The 24,251-nt window shown below is 45.4% G+C and overlaps 1 protein-coding gene across 1 annotated transcript; it reads right to left on the reverse strand.

Moving 5' to 3' along the window:
* On the reverse strand, window positions 1-16,002 carry LOC119172830 (glycine receptor subunit alpha-2). Its single transcript, XM_075893159.1, has 8 exons — window positions 15,821-16,002; window positions 9,282-9,436; window positions 8,083-8,150; window positions 5,793-6,022; window positions 4,305-4,387; window positions 3,570-3,704; window positions 1,668-2,041; window positions 1-562 (listed from the first exon to the last, which is right to left on the reverse strand). Exons 1-8 carry the CDS (start codon window positions 16,000-16,002, stop codon window positions 353-355), a joined length of 1,437 nt encoding a protein of 478 aa, XP_075749274.1. The 3' UTR covers window positions 1-352.
* Between the last annotated feature and the right edge of the window lie 8,249 nt (window positions 16,003-24,251).

Genomic DNA, 24,251 nt, shown 5'->3' on the forward strand with positions numbered 1-24,251 from the left:
AAGGGTGCACGAAAAATATTTATTTCATCTTCAAAACCTTAGTAAGTATGCATGCGGCTGTAGATGCCGCCTATTTACGATGTTGGTCAAATTTTTCGTTCACACTGTTTGCTGTTAATATTTAAAAAGAACAGTGGGTCTCAGTACATTTAGTGCTACGTGCAGATATTAAATTTGGTGTCATTCTACGGAATGCAACAGTATCGCAAAGTGCAAGTAAATATGATTAGTATTATCGCAATTGAAAGCATGTTTTCCAATAACTCACTTCAAATATTTGGATCTAATCAATAAGAATGCTACTAAGTTAGCCACCCGGAGCGCTTGACGAAATGACGTCGTTATAATGCCCCTACGTGGCGCTGATGTAGAAATTCTCGTATCGTTGGTCTGTGTAATACAGCCAGTATACCAGGTTCAAGAACGCGAAACACAGGGGAAACATGTAACGACTGGCTCTGTCGATGGCCTCGGCTCTCTTCTGGTTTCGATGGAGTTCGAGCTTGCTCTGGGAGTCCAGTTTGAGCAGGAAGTCGTCTGTCGGGTAGCCGTGGCGGACGTACTGCGTGTTTGGAAATAAGAAGATCAGACAGATAGAGGTATCATCTGCGATTCGTACTGACACCCGCGTTATTGTTTTACGATCAGATGCCTGAAGTTTAGCGAAGACAGTTATAAAGCACAGGTACTACCCCATAAAGAACAATAGTGGTTCGCCGAATTCTCAGAGGCATTTTTCTCTCGGTGTCGGGCAAGGACCAGAATGCAAGCTTGTGCTAGCTCCCACAAATGTAACAGCTTGAAGTAGAGTCGCGATTCTGGCCTGACACACATATCGCATAACGTGCAAAATAATTGAGAGAGAGACAATAATATTATGTGACCCTAATACAATACAGGAAAAAAAATGCGCTATAAAAGTAAGGACAGAACAAAAAAGAAACACTTATACAGGTTGAGCGCTAAGTGCGCTCGACCTGTTTAAGTGTTGCTTCTTTGCGGTGTCTTTTCTTTTTAGTGCAATTTTTTTCCTGTATAGAATGAACCAACTAGCCCCTCAATACGTCCTGACGCTAATACGTCTCGTCGATAGGTGTCTGGTATAGTGACACGTGTATATTCTGACAAATATACGTGTAGCTGGCTCTACAACTCTTTTTTCTTTGTATATAGGAAACACTGTTTTCCGCTGAGATGAGAAAAGTTTAAATGAATGTCCAAGATGCTTATTGCGTCTTCGTTGGTGACGAGACTATTGTCGAAAATTTAGATATCGGTCAGGTTGTTCAAACGCATCAATGAAGAATGTGTCCATTAGCAAAATTTTATCTATTTCAAAGTATCCAAGAACATTCTTTCCTACAGGGCCCACAACAGAGTAAATGCATGCCTGCTTGGTCGCTCTTGGAGAAGTCAGAGGCCGTCATCTAACAACAAAGCTGCTCATTAGGCCACTATAAAATGGTATATAAGCGCGCACTACGCGCCACTTAGCCTGGGACCTCAGTAGCGTGACGTCTGTGCTGTCTTTAATAAACCGCTGAGTTCTTTGTTGGCTACCTCAACTGCTACGCTGCCTTTACTCGCCGACCTCCACTGGGAAGCACAAAACCCCGAGCAATGCGCTCAACACGATGAACGCGTACGGCTCCGCACGGTGTACTCACATGCAAAAGATTGGCGATGCCGAAGTCCACCCTTCGCATGATGCGAGGCCTGAGCTTCATGCGTATCATGTAGTGGACGAGAGTGGTCTCTGCGAGCTCAGCAAAGATGAATATGATGCACAGGGTCGCCCAGACGTCGATGGCCTTCACGTACGAGACACGAGGAGCGACCGTGCGAACCGATGACATGATAGAGAGTACGGTCAGCAGTGTCGTGCAGCCGATGGCCACACGAATTTGCGGCAGCACCATGGTGATGTAGAAGGGCACCCACGAGATGAACACGGCCAGGCAAGTGGTGAAGTAGCTCTGTATCAAGTGGAACTCAATTCGGCGGTGCAGTAGGAACGTCACGTTCAAAGTGCTGAAGGTACCTGCGCCAAGGAGAGTTTCTTTATTGAAGCGAATAGCCATAGATGTCGCGTAAAACGCAAAAATTAATCGTTGGTGACGTCGGCGTTGACACCAGAAATGGAAAGAAATCAGCATCACGTGTTGTCGTCTCCGCATGACATCATCATGGCGTCACAGATTGTTAAAATAGTGACGCCATCCACACGTCGCTGTAACATTGCTTGATGATATTTTCACATGACATCGTCACTTAGTCACAGGTGGACTGATGCCGGAGGCAACGCACAACTACGTGCGGTGCAGGAAGTTTGCAGTGCCGACCATCATGGAGGCAATACAAAACAATTGAGCTAGCTGCGGAAAGGTTTCGAAGGGGAGTTCGGGGATATAATGCACCGATAAAGAAGAGAAAAAAGGAGGCTTACGTAATGCATAAGAGAAGAGTCTGACGCAAATGCATGAGACCTTGTTGTGACAATGACTCTGTGGACACATAAAAGAAATATTCACCATAGCCTTTAAAAATGGCAGATTTCAGTGTATTAGCTGCCAGAACGACCATTTTACTGTAAATCAGTTGACTTCGCCTTAATTTTAGCCTCCCAGGGTTACGTAAGGTGTCTATAAAATCAAGTATGGAGATATTTCTCATACTTAATCCTGATAGAAGTACTGCTACCACGACCAGAAATTAAATCCCAGTACTTGACTTGGGAAGTATGGCACCTCAGTGTCGTAACTTCTATGGTATGTCACCAACACCTATATTTTGCTTATGTAAACACGCTTACGCACGCTAGGTGTTCTTTGACATCATCAGGCGCCACAGTTTCACAGTGGAGGCATTATGGTGGAGGTCTGCTTAGTGCCGTAGATAGAAAACTATCATCCTTATGTACCGTCACGCAATCAAATACCGCGAAAACACCTTGTACAGATGACTGAAAAACGAAGCTGCTACGTGTGACATCTAATCTGCATTTGACACAAAGAAAAAGAGATAAAGAGGACACAGATAAAAAAAGATAAAGAAATAGCGCAATCGTATTCATGTATGGTATCGTATAGTATAATATATTACAGGACGTTGTGAGCAAAGTACTGATGAGAGGGTAAAAGAATGGCCTACCCGGCAACAGATAGGTACCCACTAGCTCTGCTGCAACTCGGTCTTCTGGGACTTCGTTCAAGCTGCAGTAATTTTTTATATCTGTTTGCAGTCTACTCTGTGGTCTTACTTTCAAATGCGCCTTGAAATATTGAACGAATTGCCAAATGAATGCATTTTTCTTACCTGGGTTTCTTCATCGTGTTCCGATGTCTTTTATTCAGAACAGAATTGTTGTAGTGCATGCGCTGCTCTGCCCACTCTAGCATGCCGTATTCACCCGAATGTAACGCGTTTTATTTTCAAGATTTTTGCTACCCAAATTCGACCCTCGCATTACAATTGAATACCGAGATAAACTTTACTTCCTGGACACTATGAAATGTCGACCCTCGCGTTCCAAACGTGGTCGCGTTACCATCGAGTAAATACGTACTTACCTATTTGTCGCCGCTCAACAAACTGTCCTGTGTAGAAGCCAACCAGGTCGAATTCCTCCATTTGTATGTCAAACTCCATCGAAACGGGTTTGTCACGTGCCCAAGAAATTCTTGTTTGATCGTTTCTTTGTGCATCTGTGAATGAACGAATCAGCGTGTTATATTGTTATGGTCGGCTAGTAAACGTTTATTAACATCTGGGGTTTACCATATGACTACGATTCGCGTCGCAGTGTAGGAGCTTTGGAAATTTCGATCATCTGTTTTTCTACTTAGATAAAAAAAATAATGAAGTAGTTGTCACTGTTGCTTGGTGATGGATACTCGAGCTTTTCCGCTTGTTTGATAGCAAAAAGAGTTCAAGAACAAAAATAATGCATATACACATATATTTATAATTTTAATAGGTTCAGACAACCATTGAAACAGAGCTCACATAGAGGCGTGGTGCACACTTTCAATATTGTTCGTTGAATATGCATCAGAAATGTTGGTGTTAAAAAAAAAAAACTCGCTGCAGCACTTTTATTGTTTTGCGCATTATCCCAGTCTGCCATGGTGGACATCTGGCGACCATATTCTGTTACTTAACGTGCTCTGAGATTACACTGTAGCACAAAGTGTGGTATGTATACCATCTCGGCTCTATCAGGCTACTAAGAATTTGCACAGCCTCGTTTATGTGTGAAAATGTTCGCGTCTCTCAGATTCTGCTCTATTTAGATCTGTACTCACAAGGTCTAATGACGACGAAGCACTTTTGTCTGTCCAGAGGAAATAGATGAAAATACATATGGCAGGAAAGCTTGAGGCGCACCCTGGTATAATAAAAAGAAAAAAAGGAAGGAAGCTGCGTTATAATTATTTTCAAGATTAATCCCCAAATCAGCGAAAACATGTATTTATGCTTGTGGAAGCTTGGTATTACGTGCTATTATTTCGATTAATTTATAATGCATTTTGTGGAATGAAATAGTTGGAACAACTGTATTCACAATACATGTAGATAATGGTGATTGTTTAACGCGCCATATAAACAAGTTGCACCTGCGCCGTGAAGAGCCTATATAATACGTACACAAGCCTAGCTCCTATGCTATCCTTCAACGAGAAACATGGTAACCACTATTGCTACGCTATAATTGATAGGTTGAGGAGATCGTTTCGCTACTGAAAAAAAATACTTGAGCCTTGAAGTTGTAAGAAGGCAAAAATATAAAAGTTATTGTTGTGCACAAGCGTGACACTAATTTTTTTATAGAAGGTACGTCTTTAAGTGACTGCATATAAAAAATTCTCTAGAAAATGTGTTTCCGAAATATAGGGTAAACTTCTGAAACACTCAGTAATATTAAGCGAAACGACTACGTAAAGTTTCCTGAAAAAGTTGAATCCAGAAAAGGGACCTACTCCACCCCATTATTCGTATTCTGGTCACTTTTATCACGTGGTTTGAATCCTACTTCAATATCTGCCTTGAGTTGACTTATTCCTTTACCACTTCCAGTACCTCGCTATCTCACGCAAAATGTTGTTCTTTTCCAAGATTGTTGAGCATCGCGTCATTTTCCTGCCTATTAATTTTCAGTCCTACTATTACGTTCAGGTGTACCATTCACAAGATCACTTTGCTAGAACGAAAGCGCCATGTTCTCATTTGTTTTTGTAGTGACATGAAAGAGACATCATTACAACTAAAACCTTTCTTCCCATTGTCGTGCACTTCACGCACATTCTAGACAGAGAAGCATTAGCTAGGGAAGTGCTAAGGGGCACCACAAGTGCCGCAAAAAGTATCTAAACATGTCCGTTGATCTATGACCACCTTAAAGGTAATATTTATATCTGCGGTTTTACGCCCTAAAGCTACGATCTGAGTGGGAAAGACGCCGTATTGGAGGGCTCTGAAAATTTCGACCATCTGAAGTTCTTTGACGTGCACTGACATTCGCACAGCGCACGAGGCTCTACCATTTCGTCTCCAACGAAGGGCGACCGCCACGGCCAGGATACAACTCGCGACCTATGGTTGAGCAACCGAGCACCACAGCCACTGTTCCACCGAGGCGGATACGAAACCACTTTTTTACACCCCCGAGTGGCCAGTAATCACCGCCCAACCACTCACTCACGTCTACAGCCTTCATATAAAAACCACGAGTGTTAGACGTGCGCGTCTCTCGGTCTCAGTGCGTTGGGAAACTTCAGTTGCCACGCACTCACCTCACCCCGTAGAGAACGTAGCCGTCAGGAGTTATCTGGACTAACTCGTTCGGCGCCGTGACGTCGTGGACGGTGGCGCGCTTGGCGTTGACGAAGTACAGGTCGGGCTTCCAGATGAGCGCCGTGATGGCCTCGCCACTCAGCATGACCGTTTCGTTGATGCCGAACCGGAGCAAGCTCAGCCGAGGGTCGTACCACGACTGTTGTAGGTACGCGTCCAAGTCGTAGTCCTGAGTGAGGGGTGTTTTTCAATGCATAACTTGGTTTACAAGCAGTGAAGATTCGATTTTTGTGGAAAGCACGTGAACGTGTATATATATATATATATATATATATATATATATATATATATATATATATATATATATATATATATATATATATATATATATATATATATATATATATATATATATATATATACGTGGTTGTTACGCGCTGCAGTTGTTCGAACAAGCGCAGTGAAGAGAAAGAAAACCACACGATATGTGTGAGCAGACAGACAGACGAAGAAGGTTGACCGTAGGTCATGCGATGGTGCCATGTTTTTTATGTTTGGTTTTGACCTCGAGTCATTTCGTCGTTATATTATGCATAATGCGCATATAAATTCGTCTTGTTGCACATATACTCATTAAATACCACTAGTCAATAGTGAAGAGCATACATATTTCTCAACGAAGAACTCGGCATTAGAACTTCACAAAGTTTGCGAATGGCTTGTCGACTAAAGTAAAGGTGCAGAATCTAGAAGTGTCAAAATTATTACGGAATACTCCTGCTAACTACAGCAACATGATTACCTAGGGGCATTCATGGTTTTTTCGCTTTCCTGAGTAGTCATGGGACAATTTATGGTTTTCCATAGTAGAGTACCAAGTACTCAAACTCGTTAATCCCTTTTTCTGAACACATCTGAACATGCATCCGTGGTGACGCTCCCATAGTTGAGTCAGAAGTACTTGAAATTATTAAGCACCTCTTCTAAACAAACTTTCGGCCTTACACAGTGTTAGGGAGAGCGCTAAGCTCTCTCTAACACTGTGTAAGGCCGAAAGTAGAGTACATAGTAAGAGGGCAAAGGTCTCTCTCGTGATCCTCTAATCGACCCAGTCTTGGGCTTTCTACTGCCACGTTATAACTGCGGACTTTTTAATTTCATCGGTTCACCTAACTTTCTGTCTCCCGTTTGTGGGTTTGACTTTTCTGGGAATCCAGAAGAGTACATAGTGCTTTAGATCGTCAACCGCTCTTTCTTAGCAACCACCTATATAAAGAAGAAGGGAAGTAAAAATATGTTCATCTCTCAGGGCATTCTATTCCATGTGCAAACTTTAATAAATAAATAAATAAATAAATAAATAAATAAATAAATAAATAAATAAATAAATAATTAAAACATACATGCGCATTTACGCATGATGGATTCATAAAGCTGTTAAACTCTATCTCACGTACACTTGACAAGTCATTATACACGAACACCTGCTAAATGAAATGAATTGCTTGACTACAGCGCTAAAAAATATTTAAGCCACCTCAAGGTGTCATAGTTAAACGTGCTACATGACAGCGCTTATAGCTTAAAAGGCTTTCAACTAGCGTTTTTTCTCTGAGTTCACGGAGCTTTCTGATGTGTATCATTCGATTCTCAAACAGTAGGTTCAGACGCCATGAGCCCAGCTTGAAATGGGCAAGGACAAGCTTTAGTAGTGAAATGAGTTATTGCGAGAAGATACTTTTGTCACCCTTTTATGGCAGTTAAAATTCATGTTTGGAGCAATTTTTCGTACAGGATAACAGTGACGTAAAATGTGGTTGATTGATTGATTGATTGATTGATTGATAAGTAGGGTTTGACGCCCCGAAACAGCCACATGATTACGAGAGATGCGGTAGTGGAGCGCTCCGGAAATCGCAACCACGTGGGGTTCTTTAATGGGCATCCAAATCTGAGCACTGACGTAAGAGATGTACGCGCTGGAAAATGTTTTATTTGACGTTGCTGACTTTAGTGTGTGAACCATGCACGATGGTTGCTGCCGGGGAAGCAATGCAGTCAGTGAGGAAGATGCCGCATTAGGAATTAGTGCAGTGACGCTGTGGATAACGGAAAAGGATTTTTTTAGCCACTAATATATAAACAGATGTGTAATCTTAGAGATCATGGCCTAATATAAGCGTTTGTTTGTTCTTGTGCGTTATATGTAGTTTTTTTAGGGAACGCATTGAGGAGGAGTGAAAAGAGGGAAAGAGATTGAAATCGCCTCTTTAAAGAGATGAAACTTACCATACTCGCTGAATTGAGAGGGCCCATGTCATATACATCCAGGAACACGGTCACTTCCGTTGGCAGAGCTAGGAAAAACAATTTAAAATGTATGCTTAAACATCGGAAGCGCTCGAGCGCAGAATGCCTACATAAAAAAAAAGGCTGATCCCACGTACTGTGGGTATCGATGATATGCAAAGCACGAGTGAGGAAGGTTGATATGTCACTTTAAAGTGAGCGCAACGTTACTATGCGGACATAATTTATGCCTTATATGACTTCCATTTAATGATTATGATATTTTGAGATGTCATTTACTTTCGTTGTCTGTTCAGGTCACGGGATAGCAAGTTTAGTATCACGTGACGTAATATGTAGAGCTAGCGAAACAGCCATAAGCACGCTATCAGTGTGGCATGTAGTCATGTTTGACATGTCACGCATATCATGATTATCATGCTCAGTCGTGTCACTTACCTTCGTATATATTCACGTCACGTGATACCAAATTTGGTTTATGCGGAATTGGGAAAAGGCTGCGAGCATACGAGCATAGCATGTTGTCATGTTTTACATGACACGCATGTCATGGTTATCATGTCTGGACGTGTCATTTACCTGCGTCATCAATTCATGTCACGTAATACTAAACTTGGCATATATGAAGCTATCAAAACTACCACGAGCGCACCATGAGCGTGGTGCGTAGTCATCTTTAGTCATAACATAAAAATCATGACATGCATGTCATTATTTCCACGTTGGTGTCTGTCACTTATGTTTGCCATGCGGTCATGTTTATAACATACCAGTTTAGCAACAAGTCATGTGAACTAACCGACCGCGAAAGATGGAAGACAATGAAATTTAAATCACGACATTCATGACATACATGTCATAATTTTCATATTATGCCTAGTCAATTATGCTCATCATACAGCCATGTTATGCCATACCACGTTTGGTATGGATACCGTTATTGAAACGGCGAAGAGAGCTAAAAGTCCTAGGCGGCTAGATAGATACGATCAAAATCGCCGGTTCACTAAGAAATGCTTCGCATTTAAAGGAACTCATGACACGCAACAAGAGAGAAAGAAAATGTGATTAGACCAGGAGATTTTATATTTAAAAGTTTCCTTTTGTTTATTTGCGTCACAGATGAGCGTTTCGCCAGTTTATATACGATGTATTCTTCGGCTTTTCCATGTACTCACGCGTTCCAAAAGTGGGCCACGCGCGGCGATCGTAGTGCTGGAGTATTTCGTCCAAAAACGGGAGCTCTGGAAAGTCTCCTGTCACCATGCGACTTTCGTGCGGCCTTTCATGGTCGTTCTGTGGTTCCAGCCAGTGTACGTGATCTTGTGGAAACCTGCCAAAATGCAGAAGTGTCATGCCACCACAAGAAAGCGGTGATTTTTTTTTTTGCGAATACCATGAACGCATTTTGTATGCTTCAGCAAGTGATCCTGATCACGCTTTGTCAGCTTGATCACATGACTTGTACAAATTCTACTAGAAAATTGCTGCTGAAACAAAACATCGGAACCGGTATTTATATGAAATATTTCAATAGAATTTTACAGTGGTGAAGCTGCATATGGCTGACCTCTTTGCCTATAACACGTCCCTGTTGGTATACATATACCACTAGTGCCGTGAAAGGAGCAGTGCATTAGCTTTCATGCATCAGTTCTTCTACCGCAGCCTGGAGAACATCAGTGTATTTGGACAGTCTTTTTGCTGGAAAATCACACTTGAAGCAATAACTTGGCAAGACATCTGGCTCAGGGGCGTAGGCAGAAATTGTTTTCGGGGTCTGGGAACGTGCCCGACTACGCTACTGTTCGAGTTCTTTCTTGGAAATCGGAGACGGATGTGCTTATACATGTAATTAGATCCGGGTCCCTGCGTTGACGTGCTCGTCGGTAGCAAGTGTGGAGAGGGCGCGCTCTGAAAGAGTGTCCGAGGAGCAGTACGCGATAGCAGACGCGGCAGTGCCGCCGTCAGCTCAGCCGGTCATCCGCCTGCATAGCAGACAAGAGTCTCGTGTTTCCTGTTAGGTATGTGGTGGTTAGTGGGCGCTCAGACACAGGCAAGTTCAACCAAACGTAAACATTTATGAAAAACACGATTTGAGCACAGATACACTAACTTTCAATACGTGGCCAAACTGTACGACATGGTTACGTTCCTGTTGTGTTCTGGGGTTTCGGTTTCGATTTGACATGTGAGGATGCCAGGGGGCGCCGCTCTGGCATCCGGGAATTCAAGCCGACTGTAAAATAAAACGAGTGTGTGTTAGGTAGCCGTGGAGTGCGGTTGTGTGCTTTTCTTTCGGCGCTACGCGCCAACCCGCGTGTTCGGGCTGGTCGATGTCCCCGCCGGCCGCGTACGTCTCCGTCGGCCGTCTTCTTCTTCTTCTGCTTCGTCGGGACCAGCCAGCCCCCAACACAGCAATGGCGACGAGGACATGTAAGAACCCGTTTCGTTCTCCGTGTTCTTTTTCTTGCTTCTAATGGACCTACCCGGCTAACCCTAGACGCTCTTTATTCCCTGCAAGGTGGCTACTGCGTGCTGCGTCGCTTCATTTCTTCATTCAGCTACGCCGCCTCTGCCTTCATCTTCAAATAGTGTACTGGCGTCATTTTCTTCTCGTTTGCACCTCTTCATTCTTATTGCTTGAAATGGCGTCTCCCATTCCACCTCCCCTATTTCTTCATTCGCCCGGAGACCCGCCACTTCCGTGGGCGGACTGGAAGTTGGTGTTTCAAGCCTACGCAGACGCGGTCGGGGAGGAGGCCAGCAAGCCCGAGCGTCGCAAGGCCCTGCTGCTCAACGCGTTGGGCCCTGCCGGGTTAAAGCTCTTCTATACCTTGGAAGCCACCAACGCGTCGCCGACGCCAGCGTCGGGCGATGCCTTCAAGGATGCTGTTGCTCTTTTCGATGAGCATTTCAAAGATGTTTCGTGCGATTATCTCGCACGCGTGACATTCCAAGAAAGGCGACAATTGCCTGGTGAGCCAGTCGCCGAGTTCATTACTTCTCTTCGAACGCTCGCCGCGTCGTGCGGCTTCGGCGCGCTCGAGGACGATATGATCCGCCATCAGCTTTTCATCGGTGTAGCCTCGCAAAACGTCCGCTGCCGCATGCTTCAAAAGGGCTCCTCGATTTCATTATCCGAAGCCCTCTCGATTGCGCGAGAGGACGAGCTTATTCGCTCCCAGTTGGAGCAATTCGCTCTGCATTCAGTGCAGCAACTTTCTGCTGCCGGGGGCCAAGGCGGCGGCTCTTCGTTTCACGAGACGCGTCAACATGGCGGCCCTTCACCTTCGTCTCGGCGCGGCGGCCAACATGGACGCCAGCCTGCACAGTCCTTCCACGGCGACCTCTCTGCGTCGCGGGGGCGAGGAAGCCGACAATATGGCGACCCCATTCCGCCAAATTCGGGTTTTCAAGAACAGCACCGAGCTTCTAATTCGCGTTCGCAATTTTCTTCTCCAAGCGCAACCACGCATTGCTTTCGTTGTGGATCGGCTCGGCATTTAGCCAATTTTGCGCAGTGTCCCGCGAGAAACCGCACTTGTCTTGCGTGCGGAAAAATCGGACATTTTCAGTCCGTATGCAATTCCCGTCCAGCAAATCTTCCGGAACCAGTTTCTTCGTCCGCTCCTTCGAGCACTGCACAAACCAATACGGTCACTGTTTTAAATGTGGATGGCCTCCACACTACGCCCGAGCCCAGCATCATAGTTTCAGTGGGCCATGTGCCCTTGTCATTTCTCGTGGACACTGGTGCCTCAGTCTCTTTAATCAGTGCCGCTGACTTTCATAGTCATTTTTCCAACATTCGGCTTTTGCCTTCACACGTCGTTCTACAAACATATTCCAAGGAAACGATTGATAATTTAGGTCAATTTACAGCTCAGGTCTCCTATTGCAGTCGCACTGCTTCCATTACTTTTTATGTAACAGCCAATGGCAGCTCACTTTTGGGACGTGATGCCATCAGGGCTTTGTCCATCAACATCGTCGGTGCGTCTATGACGTGTGCTCAAGTCGACGTCCCAGATGATCTTCCGGCCAACGCGCCTTCTGAATTCCACCACCTGTTCACCCGTGAACTGGGTTGTGTGCGTGGTTTTGTGCATAAAGTGATGCGTCGACCAGGTGTGTGCCCTGTGCGTGCCAAGCTGCGCCGCATTCCTCTTCTTCTCCGTGAGCAAGTCTCTGCGGAACTGTCTCGCCTTCAAGCCAGCGGAATCATCGAGCCTGTCTCTGCTTCCGACTGAGTTTCTCCACTGGTCATCGTCAAGAAAAAAGATGGATCCCTTCGACTATGCGTCGACTTACGAGAACCGAACAAGGCAATCGTCGTAGACGGGTTTCCACTTCCTCACATTGAAGAACTGCTTCATCAGCTCTCCGGAGCGGTATGTTTCTCCAAGCTGGACCTCGCGTCCGCTTATCACCAAGTGGAACTTTCTGAGTGCAGTAGAGACTTAACCACATTTGTATCGCACGAAGGCTTATTTCGGTTTCGCCGCGTGTGTTTCGGGCTTGCATCTGCCCCTGCAGTGTTTCAGAGAATGATGTCAATTATTCTTAAGGGTTGTAATGGCGCCCTTTGTTACTTGGATGATATTTTGGTGTGGGGACGTACTCGCGAAGAGCACGATGCTAACTTGCATACTGTTCCCAACCGCATCAGTGAATGTGGTATGAAACTTAATAACAAGTGCATTTTTTCTGTGAATGAGTTACAATTTCTAGGACATAATGTCAGTTCCCGCGGCTTAACACCTGTTGAATCTAAAGTTCAGGCCATTGTCAATGCCCCACGGCCTACTGATGTTAAAACCTTGCAATCGTTTTTAGGTCTTGTTGGTTATTATGCCAAGTTTGTTCCTCACTATGCTGATGTTGTTGAACCACTGCGTACCCTACTTCGTCAAGCACAGCCTTTTAACTGGTCAGCTGAAGCTGAGCAGAGCTTCATTCAAGTTAAATCAATACTGGCCTCAAAGCCAGCTATTAGTATTTTCAATGAGAAGCTTCCCATCGTCATCACGACGGATGCGTCCGATGTTGGACTGGGAGCAGTGTTTCAACAACTTAGAGATGATCAGCTGATCACTATTGCTTTTGCATCTCGCACATTGACCCCTGCTGAACGCAGATATTCAGTAGGAGAGCGTGAAGCTCTCGCTTGTCTTTTTGCCTGTGAGAAATGGCATGTTTACTTGTGGGGCCGGCACTTCACATTACGTACAGATCACCAAGCACTAGTTGCTCTTCTTTCTGCAGGATCCGAAGGCCGCCGCCCCATTCGCATTTCCCGTTGGTGTGCCAAACTCATGTATTATAATTTCAGTGTTCAATATTGTAAAGGTTCAAATAACGTGGTTGCTGATGCACTGTCGCGCCTTCCTCTTCAGATACCGGTTACTGAAGAGCGGGATGAGGAAGTTGTTTCATTAGTTACGTCCTGCATTACTAAAGCTGAGCTTCAGGCAGCTACAGCTGCAGATTCCACTTTGTCTCAAGTTCTCAAATATTTACGTGAAGGATGGCCTTCCAAAGGTGCTCTTGCTTCTGAATTCTTGCCTTACTTCGCAGTCCGACAGGAACTGTCTTGTGTCGAGGACTTGCTTTTCCGCGATGAACGCGTGATTCCCCCTGCTTCTTTCCGTAACAAGCTAATACAGCTTGCCCATGAGGCCCATCCTGGCATTGTCCGCACCAAACAGAATCTCAGAGACAGGTACTGGTGGCCAGCCTTAGATAAGCAGGTTGAGCATGCAGTTTACAACTGCCATATATGTCAGGCAGCTGACAAGTCTGCTAAACCTGCATTTTCTCTGTTGCAGCCAGTCGAGTGGCCTGATCGGCCTTGGCAGAAACTCGGCATGGACATCATCGGTCCCTTGCATAATGTTCCGCAGAATGCCCGGTTCATTGTTTCTCTCATCGACTACCATTCCAAATGGCCAGAAATTTGTTTCACACATACGGTTACTTCTGATGTCATTATTGAGTTTCTGTCTTCAATCTTTAGCCGGGAAGGTTTTCCTGATGCCATAGTTACGGACAATGGCCCACAGTTTCAGTCCCAACATTTCGAGGCTTTTCTTTCACAACGAGGAATTCAGCACTTGAGGTCATCAGTTTTCCATCCCTAATCAAATGGGCAAATCGAGCGCTTTAATCGCGTTCTGAAGGAACATATCCAGATCGCCCAATTAGAGCACCGTCCCCTCAAGCAAGTCTTGACGGAATGTTTAGCTTCGTACAGGTTCACACCACAAGGCACCACTGGAGTGTCTCTTGCTCAACTTCTCCACGGTAGGCAACCGCGAGTTGCTGTCGACATAGTCTCTTTGCCTCGTAACATACCAGTGTCTTCTTCTGATCAAATCCGCACCAGGATTTTTTCTCGTCAACAAGCAATGAAAAAGTATGTCGACACCCGTCGAGGTGCAAAGCAGTTCCAAGTTCGCACTGGCGATTTAGTCAAGGTTCGTGTGCCAGGCAAGCAACCCAAGTATCGCGGTCCTTACAAAGTCTTGGGTCAGGTTAGCCCCACTTCTTTTCGCTTAAGTGATGGTAACATCTGGAATTCTTCGCGCCTTGTTATTTTTCATACGGATTCGCCTTCAACACCTAAAAGTCTTCCTCATCACGTTCCGTCCACGCCTTTCAACTACGCATCAGATTATTACTTGTGGCCTCCATGTACAGGCATTTCTTCAAGGGGGGAGGAGTTACCAGTCGGTGTCGCTGGTTCAAGTACACCAAGTCATACTGTTCACTTCGAACCTTCAAATACGGCTGATACCGTTGAACCGGACTCCGGTCCACAATATTCTCCCAAAGGCGAATTGGGAGAATATTCAGAGCCTTCTCATTCAGAGCCTTCACAATCTTCCACTGCTCTTGATGTGTCACATCAGAGCAGAAGTGACCAAGGTGCAGAGACACCCGATTCGACACCCAAAAGGGCCCGCCCTAAGCGGAAGCGGCAGAAGCCGCGTCGGTTCGAAGACTACGTGACGTAGAACTCTTGTTCCGAACAGTTGTGTACATTTTTTGTTTGTCAGTGCATTTTCAGGACTTGTGTGTGAGTTCGGTGTGCCGTGTTTTGAATTTCATATGTTCTAACGTTCATACCTTGTATATACTTTTGTATCGATTATGTATAAATATAAACAGTGTATAGGTGTGCTTTTTTCGAGGAGGGGATGGTTGTTGTGTTCTGGGGTTTCGGTTTCGATTTGACATGTGAGGATGCCAGGGGGCGCCGCTCTGGCATCCGGGAATTCAAGGCGACTGTAAAATAAAACGAGTGTGTGTTAGGTAGCCGTGGAGTGCGGTTGTGTGCTTTTCTTTCGGCGCTACGCGCCAACCCGCGTGTTCGGACTGGTCGATGTCCCCGCCGGCCGCGTACGTCTCCGTCGGCTGTCTTCTTCTTCTTCTGCTTCGTCGGGACCAGCCAGCCCCCAACACAGCAGTTCCCTCTGATCCTCAGTCCTTACAGTCACGTAGCATACGCGTATCTATACATGCCCTGACTTATTCGAGGACTATCGTTCGTAGACGACACTCAAGGCGCCGATGACCGCGTAGTCGACGCACGCTTGAAGCAGGAGAGAGAAAGGCGCGCTGACTCTTCCGGCTCTGGAACGCTTCGAAGCACGATGACTCCGCGTAGAGCCGAGACCACGCCGCAGTCGGTTGTGCCGGATCGCGAACCTACACGTGGCTCCAAGACCACGCCCTGAGCATGTGGTTGTACCGGACCCCAGCAGACTCGGCACCGTGGACAGACTCCGTAGATGGTTGGTCTCGGACACCATCTGGCCCACGATCAGCAGCCCGTCCTGGCCCTATTGCACGTTCACCATAGAAAGGCGCCGCAAGGCTCAGTCTGGAAACCATCTGTTCACCACAGAAAACGTCAGATTCGTCCCGGCTGGTCCAATGGCCCAAACGTGGCAGCGCACGCTCTTCAAGTAGACGTTCCAACGCTGACGCGCCTGACGCTCGCCTTTCGCGCGCACACTTCGTCGTCTTCGCTTGTGTCACTACTTTCGGTTCGCACTTTCAGTTTCGGTTTTCTTTGAGGTCTCTTACTACGGGCACAAATTTTATTTGATTCTGGACTTGGGCATGCTAGCGAAGCTAGCCCCCTAAAAAGACTGGGGGTGAAAAGAAAACAAATCAAAGTGACAAGGACTCTTTTACGTTACAAAGACAATAATATTTGACATGCTTATTCATTTTTGAGGCCAAGGTTCTGCCTGAAAATTGACCAGTTCTTTCATATGGAGACTTCGTTGGTTTCCTAATCACGGCACATGGAGCGGAGCGAACGCGAAGCGCAGCCTCACGTTCCATGAACCACCTCCTATACTTTGCCTTCAAAGCACAAGTATAAGGACGTTACGCATTGATAAACTCTTGAGGCGTCTCTCTTCTGTAAACTTCTTTTCTTGATTTCATTATTGCCTCTATCATCGCTACCTACTACAAGTCGCATAAGTGTAATTTCAACTTATTTACGTGACTGTAGCAGAAATATCTTTACGTTCAGCTTCTTCTTATGATAAGGCATTAAGGTAGTAACTCACTTTTTTGGTGATGTCGCCCAAGCCCGGTAGGTGCATTGTAGTAAAAGAAGCTTGCAAAGTAGACCAATGGTACTCCAAGCCAGCATCTGTAGAAGGACAACTGTATTGTTCGCCGAGTCCTTTGGGATACTGCTGGCGTGAATTGCTTCAACGCGAGAGTGACTGACAAAAAAAAAGACATTGATGGAGGCCTCCGGCTTTTGTGATTGTGCCCTTGGAGGCCCGCTGCATGTAGTGAATAAAATAAACTGTGCTTGCTGGCAGCAGTGTAGCATGGCGTGGCACTGATTTGTGTCTGTGCTCGAGATGCTTGTACCAATGGATCAAAACAATACGCGAAACCACCGTCGATGCGTGTATGTCGAGGTACACACCTGCGCACCTCTACTTTCAACTGCAAAATAATCTACATATTTGTGTTTAGGATGCTGCAATTGAAAACTTTTATTTTACATAATACAATGCTCACTTTGGCCTTGTGATTCGATTCGTGAGCTGTTCCCGGTTGTGAATGTCGAATTTCGGACACTTCACATGGGGGTATATAAGGAAGGAGGTGAAGGTACGTTTCGAATCAGTGATCTCCAGAATAACCGTGGTTTTCATTATAGAAATGCAAAATTTCATTGTGTGATTGCGGTTATAGTACATGATATAATTCTTAATTGTGGTCCTGCCACCAGACCTAGGGACACTGTAGAGCGTGATTGACGCAAAAACTTGGCAACAAACTCAGACATAAATCCTGTCCTCCTCCACAGAGTGTATAGACTTACAGTCGCCACACTGATAGCTTGTTGATATAAAGTTTTGATCATTATTTATTAGACAAGAACTATGTGTGGGAGAGAGAGAAAAAGAAAATGCTGAGAGGTTAACCATGTTGTCACTGGTGGGCTACCCTTCATGGGCGAGGGGAAATTTTAATAAAAATATAGAATAAAGTAATAAAGAGAGCACAAATGGCACGCGGAACCACATATCAACGAGTGATTAGAAAAAAGTACTCTCCCATATTAGAGTACTTGGTACTCTACTATATGAGAGCATATAGCCGTCCCTTGGACTTCATAATTTTCGCAACGTACAGAGGGTGCCTTTAGTTCTCCGCACGCACTCAGCCAGTTACAACCGGCAAGTGATTGAGACCAGTTCCTCCACGGTTATATAAAACTAATGGTAGTCGAATCCTTCAAGTCACTTCAGTCGAAAAGTTATTATGCAGGTGCCGGTGCTGAAACTGCTCAGGAGATAAGCGTATACGCTAGAGTTACATGGCTCTCTCGGGGACAGGACCTTAAGTCGACAGTTTGTACAACACGACTAGAAAGAGAGAGATAAACAAAGAGAAGAAGGAAATGCAGGCAGTTCGTGTTAACTCGCGCACAGTAAAGCCCGAGTGCGTCGCCGCTCGCACTCCCTGTCAACCGACACATCTAGCTTCCAGATGCTCAGCTTCATACTCGGGAGTACGCACTTTATTAGGATGCCCCATGAACGTCTTGACACGATAGGGCGCAGCCAGGCTATCCACTGTAGAGCGAAATTTGTGTGTAATGACTTCGTTGCTGGGTGAGGCTTTGATACTGCACATTCGTGGCTTGACCAGGTGCATGGGGCCTTATTTGATCAATAGATGACGCGATGCATGCTTCCTCTTTCTATTTTTTTCTTTGTTTGTGATCTGTCTTTGTTTTTCTTCGTGCATTTGTCTGTCTTGGTTTCGCTAATCTTTTCTGTGCTAGGCTTCACTCTTTGTCCTCCCCTTTCCTTCCTCCTCACTATTAACGTTTCTCCTGCACATGTACACTTTCTTCTCGCATCCCCGTGTTAGCTGAGTGGCTGGGACGCTCAACTTCACATCGTTGGCACACATGCTCGAGTTTAAATTCTATCTCGTGAAGAATATTCTTACGTGGTGGAATGACACAAAACGGGCGTATCATTTACAATATTCACAGTCCACAGTAGTGCGCCCAAAATAAACCAAGATGGCGAGAGCAGGCACACCTAGTCCTTCACTTCTTCGTCCTCTAAGTGAGCGGCACATACCAATATTTTTTCGGCAATGATTCTAATTTTAGGGCCTAAGCTCCCTATGGGCTGTTCGTCCCTTCGGCGTACCCAACACACATATTCTCGGTTGGACGGACGGACGGACAGACAGACAGACAGATAGACAGACAGACAGACAGACAGAAATGAAATGTGTGAAATGTGTCCGCACTTGTGAATTCATGCGTATATGTGGTTTTAAATGTCCTATGTCATTATGATTTGGTGGAGGACGTAGCGGTGTTGTTGTTTATGATGCTTTTAGTCGACAGGCTTGGTCACAAAATTATCCACCTCCGTATGCTTTTTTTTTCTAAAATATTCCTTCATGATTCTATCAATGCAGTCTATTGCAGAAAGGAGGAGGAGATGCACTGCGTTTCCCTTTGCACTATGTGCGAATTTTCCCTGAACTTTCGACTCAGTTTCTCTTTTCAGCACAGACGCCCTAGCGGGTCCTGACTATGCTCGATTACGGGTCTATGCTGTTAAAAAGGGAGCGAAAAAATGCATGAGAAAAAGGCAGTCTTCAGGATGGGGCTAACTGCTGCCTTAAATAAGGGCCGCTTAGATGTTTGTGAGTAGACGTGAATATAGGCCATAGTTATTCAATCATATGATTGCATAACTCTGAATAACGCCTTTGGTTTACCATGTTGCGTTTCGGAAGAGCTGCGTGTTAGAGACACAACAATGGTAATCACATTACATCGATGAATACAGAGCATATCGACTTATTACTACTTGCCCGATTAACACTTTTCGGCTTCCAACGTTATTCGTATAGGTTCACGCACACAAGTAAACCTTTCCATGCCTATCTGAACGAACTGGATACGAAAGAACTTTAGGGTGAAAATTTGTCGAGTTCGCACGCGTGCTTGCCGAAAGGCTCAGCAAAAGTATTTGAAGCACTGTACTGGTGCAACTTTGAGCAATAGAGACAAAACAATCGCAGTATCGGCTCGTTCTTTACAACGCCAGAACGGTTATTGTTCATATGTCTCGGGAAAAAAGTCTTAGCCGGTTTTAAAGGTACTCCAACACGGATTGCAGCAAACTAACTGTTGCACAATGAAACGCTCTTACCAAAAATATATGTTGTGAAGCAACAAAAGAATTTTTCGAAGGAATTAAAATGTGAGAAATGTGTAATTTTATGTTGCAAGCTGGTAAACAGCGCAATAAAAACACTATATGAGCAAAATTATTCTAAACAAAGAAATTGAAGAATAAGCATTTTGAAAATAAATGACGCAGAAACAGTATAAAATATAATAAATGTTGTTCAAAATATTTCTATTCTCACAGATAAAAAAAACCGTAACGATGTTCTTAAACGTTTCACGCTGCTCCATAGTCAGGGCCAAGATGTGCTGTGCTGGCCTTCCACTCCTCCACACTTTATACATGCGGCGGATGTTCGCGAATACTTTTCTTTTGTAAAATAAATTTTCTTTGACTCCTAGCAACAACTCTCTATAGATTAGCGGGCATAAATGTCTGGCAATTATTACTGCTAAACATGGTCAGACTGCAAAGCTTACGCTTTATTCGATATTTGAATAGCAAAGGTTCTTTTGACTACAGAACTTTGATATTACTGTAGCATAACCACGAGGGAACGTGCTTCTGTCAAGTTTGCCAGCCAAGTGCAGTTTCCCAAGAACACGTGCACCGTGGTTCGCCCAAAGGTCTGTGAATATCAATATGTTGCCAAAACGGGCAAATTCAAATTTATTCTGAAAGTTGAGTGCCTGTAGTACCCACTAGGAAGTACTGGTTCCACGAGAAACAAATTCAAAATGCTAAAATCGATGATCGAGAGCATCGATCACCGATGATCAATTTGAATAGGCGTGGTAGCGAAAGTGCCAAGTAGTCAATGTTAGGAAAAAAAATTACACTTTCTTCCGCTAAAAGGAACCATGTGTGGATGCGAAGCGGCAGCGTTGACCGTGGCGCTCGTCACGGCGGTGCGCAGGAGAGAAACCTGGGGAGGATCAAAGCACGCAGTGATGGACCGCTGTTTTCTACTGGAACATGTCAATTGCTGCTAATAAGCAGTGGGAGAGAGATCTCGATGAAATAAAGGGACCTGCTGTCCACTTCTATTGTTAACGCGCCCGCAGTGAAATTTTTTGTTCAACAATGCACAGGGTATATCTCCCACTGGCACTACATTGTACGTCAAGATTCATTGCTTATAGATTCGAGGTGCCCAGTGAACAGTTCTGCAAGTCGAGCAGTTAGTTGATTTTTTCAATCAATAAACTAGCTAAGACGCTGCCTGCGCCGGTGTTGCGATGCGAGGGAGGGGTTGAGCGCAGGAGAGGAGGGAAGGAGAGCGCATGATAGAGTTTCCTAAATATTACACTAAGGGGAACTCTGGCGCTACTGTCTGTGGGAGCTGCAACGCACGGTGCTTCAGCGAGCATGGGAATGATGGGTAGTACACGGATTTGTCTGTGTTCGTACTTCTGGCTCCGTGTATGTTCGTGTGGCTTGGAAGTGTTTTCTCACGAAAACAAAAATCAGCAAATGTACTGCGGTTGCGCTTCACCACTTAATTATCTTAGACTTACCACTCGAAATTGGGTCACGAAGTTCTAAAGGGTTCGTTCTTTCCTTCGAAACAAAACCAGAACACTGCAATGAATGACGCCACAAGCACGATTCGCCGCCCGCAAGTACGAAGACTAGGCAACTCCGTTTACTACCCAACTCCATTTACTACCTGTTTCCCATGGCCACTGAACGATTGCAGTGCCAGAGTGTCTAGATAACTTTACGAAACTCTATGGCGCGCATGCGCTCTGGCTGTAAATCCCGTGGGGAGAGATGCCAAGAAGAAAGAGAGGGGGGAGTGAGCGCAGCAGACGATGCCTGCATCGGCGTTGCGAGGCGAGAGGAGGGGCCTTGTCATGGTGGTCTAGTGGCTAAAGCAGGCCATTGGCATGTTGCGAGCTTTGCGGCCACAGCGTGAGGAGTCGCCACCGTCGAAACGACGACAGCGCACCTGGCCGCGTAAGTAAACGAAACCGAACGAAGCCTTTTTTCGACAATTTTATTTGTAAGACTTCGGAAAGGTAAGCATAAAAAATTGTTCCTCATTTAATTTCAGGCATTCAGAAGCATGCAAAGTGCGAAAGCGTAGAAAATTGGAACATGACGCACTTTAGTTGGCAGTTCGGACCAGGAAACCAACTGTTTCGCCGCACTGCTCGTGAAAGGCACGCAACTTTGTTGATACCAATTACAGAAAGTTTACCGAGTACTGTCAACGAGTTGTTGCGAAATCTTGAGCTACCCAAGTGCAGGGACGTAAGCGGTATGCCTTTACTTACTACAGCGAAGGTTTCGTGCAGTGCGATGGATATATCAGCCAGCGCTGGACAGCTCCTGTGCTCCGGGCATCTGCGTGGGGGCTATGCGTAGTACATATACCTTCTTTGCACATGAACGCTGGTGCATGCAAATTTTTCACTGCTGTACGTGCTAAAATGTTACTTACGTGGCCTTTATTTTGTGTAAACATCGATCGATTGACTTCCAATAAAACGATTCATTGTTGCAAGCTTGTGTGACCAGCGTTGTCATTTCGCTCGGCCTGTATGCGGCATCACAACTTACTAAAGTAAGTATGCAAGATACTTATGAGCTTATGTTGCACAGTTTACTGCCATGTACTATGTGGAAACGATAGAAATTGAGAAAGGGGGCTGCTACAACGAGCGAGGGTCAGCCATGACGCAAAAGCAGACGACGACGATGTCGTCTGCTATGCGGAAGGCCAGCCGCCATATCGAAGCACCCTGGTGCTTTTGAATCCTATTTAATTTTATACGCAATTATAAATTATACAAACAATATCCTTAGTTATATATGGTTCAAAAATATATTATTTGTAGAAGGTAACGAAACTTTTTTCACTTATTAGCAAAATAGTCATTTTGCAATCTTCTTACGATTCCCTACAAAACCGTCGCTTCCAAATTGCTGTCCCCATTGGCTCTATGAACATGTCACTCCACTGGCTAAGGTACTCGGCTGTTGACCCGCAGGTCACGGGATCGAATCCCGGCTGCGGCAGCTGCATTTTCGATGGAGGCGGAAATGGTGTAGGCCCATGTACTAAGATTTGGATGCACGTTAAGAACCCCAGATGGTCTAAATTTGAGGAGCCGTCCACTACGGTGTCTCTCATAATCATATGGTGGTTTTGGGACGTTAAACCCCACAAATCAATCAGGCGAGGGGAGGGGGAGGGTTACATATGTACAATGGCAGTGTACACGCCGCGGAGAGAGATGCCAAGAGGAAAAAAAATGGCGGATCTCACGTACAGAGGGAATCGATGATATCCGAAGCCCGAATGAGAAATGTTGATATGTCACTTTAAAATCAGAACAGCGTTACGAGGTGGAGGCAAATGATGCCGTACATGACTTACGTGTCATGATTATTATGTTTGAATTTGTCGTTTACCTCCGTCATCCATTCACGTCACGTGATACCAAGTTTAGTATATGCGGAGCTAGCAAAACGGCCGCGAGCACGCTATGAGCGTGGTATCTTGTCAAGTTCTTACATGACACGTGTGTCGGGATTATCATGTTTGCACCAGTCATGCATTTAGGCAGTCATTGACGTCACGTAACACCAAATTTGGTATGTGAAGAGCTAGCAAAACTGCCGCGAGCGCATTAAGAAGGGCCCAATTTACTCCAGTGTAGCGCTGACTTGCCCTCACGCTGGGCACAGCGACGCTACGTTAGCAAAACGCGACCACTCTATAGTAACGCCAGGCGTGACCAGCATCCGTCGGCGCGACCCGACGGCAACCGGCGCGAAATGCGACATGCTGCATTTCGTGCCGATGCGTTACGCAGATAACACTGCGTCTCCCTCTTTTCGTGATGGAGGGATGCCGGACGTGCTGAAGCGCGCAGGCGTCAAAGCAACACAGCACGGCGCGTGCCTGCGAAAATATGGCAGGACCGGACCGGCGCCTGGCGTGGCGACGCCGGCGAACACGCGCACCGTATCACGTCGAAATGTATTGCTGTCTGGACTGTGGCATGTAGTCATGCTCTCACATGACATGCATCTCATGATTATCATGTTTGCACCAGTCACATATATTCGTCATCCATTGGCGTCACGTATTTCCGAGCTTGGTACATGCGAAGCTAGCGAAACAGCCGTGAGCGCATCATGAGCATAGCATGCTGTCGTGTTGTTACATGACACGCATCTCATAATTATCATGTTTGCACCAGTCACACCTTCGTCATCCACAACATGTACCGTAATACCAAATTTGATATATGTGATGCTAGAGCATCACATATGTGAGGCCGTGAGTGCATCATGAGCGTGCAACGTAGTCATGTTGTTACATGACACGCGTGTCATGATTTTCACGTTAGGGTCTGCTCCTTGTGTTCGCCATGCAATCATGTCATACCATACCAGTTTTGCAACATGCCACGTGGACGA

Source organism: Rhipicephalus microplus, chromosome 4, assembly GCF_043290135.1.
Source record: "Rhipicephalus microplus isolate Deutch F79 chromosome 4, USDA_Rmic, whole genome shotgun sequence".
In the NCBI taxonomy this organism is placed as follows: Eukaryota; Metazoa; Arthropoda; class Arachnida; order Ixodida; family Ixodidae; genus Rhipicephalus; species Rhipicephalus microplus.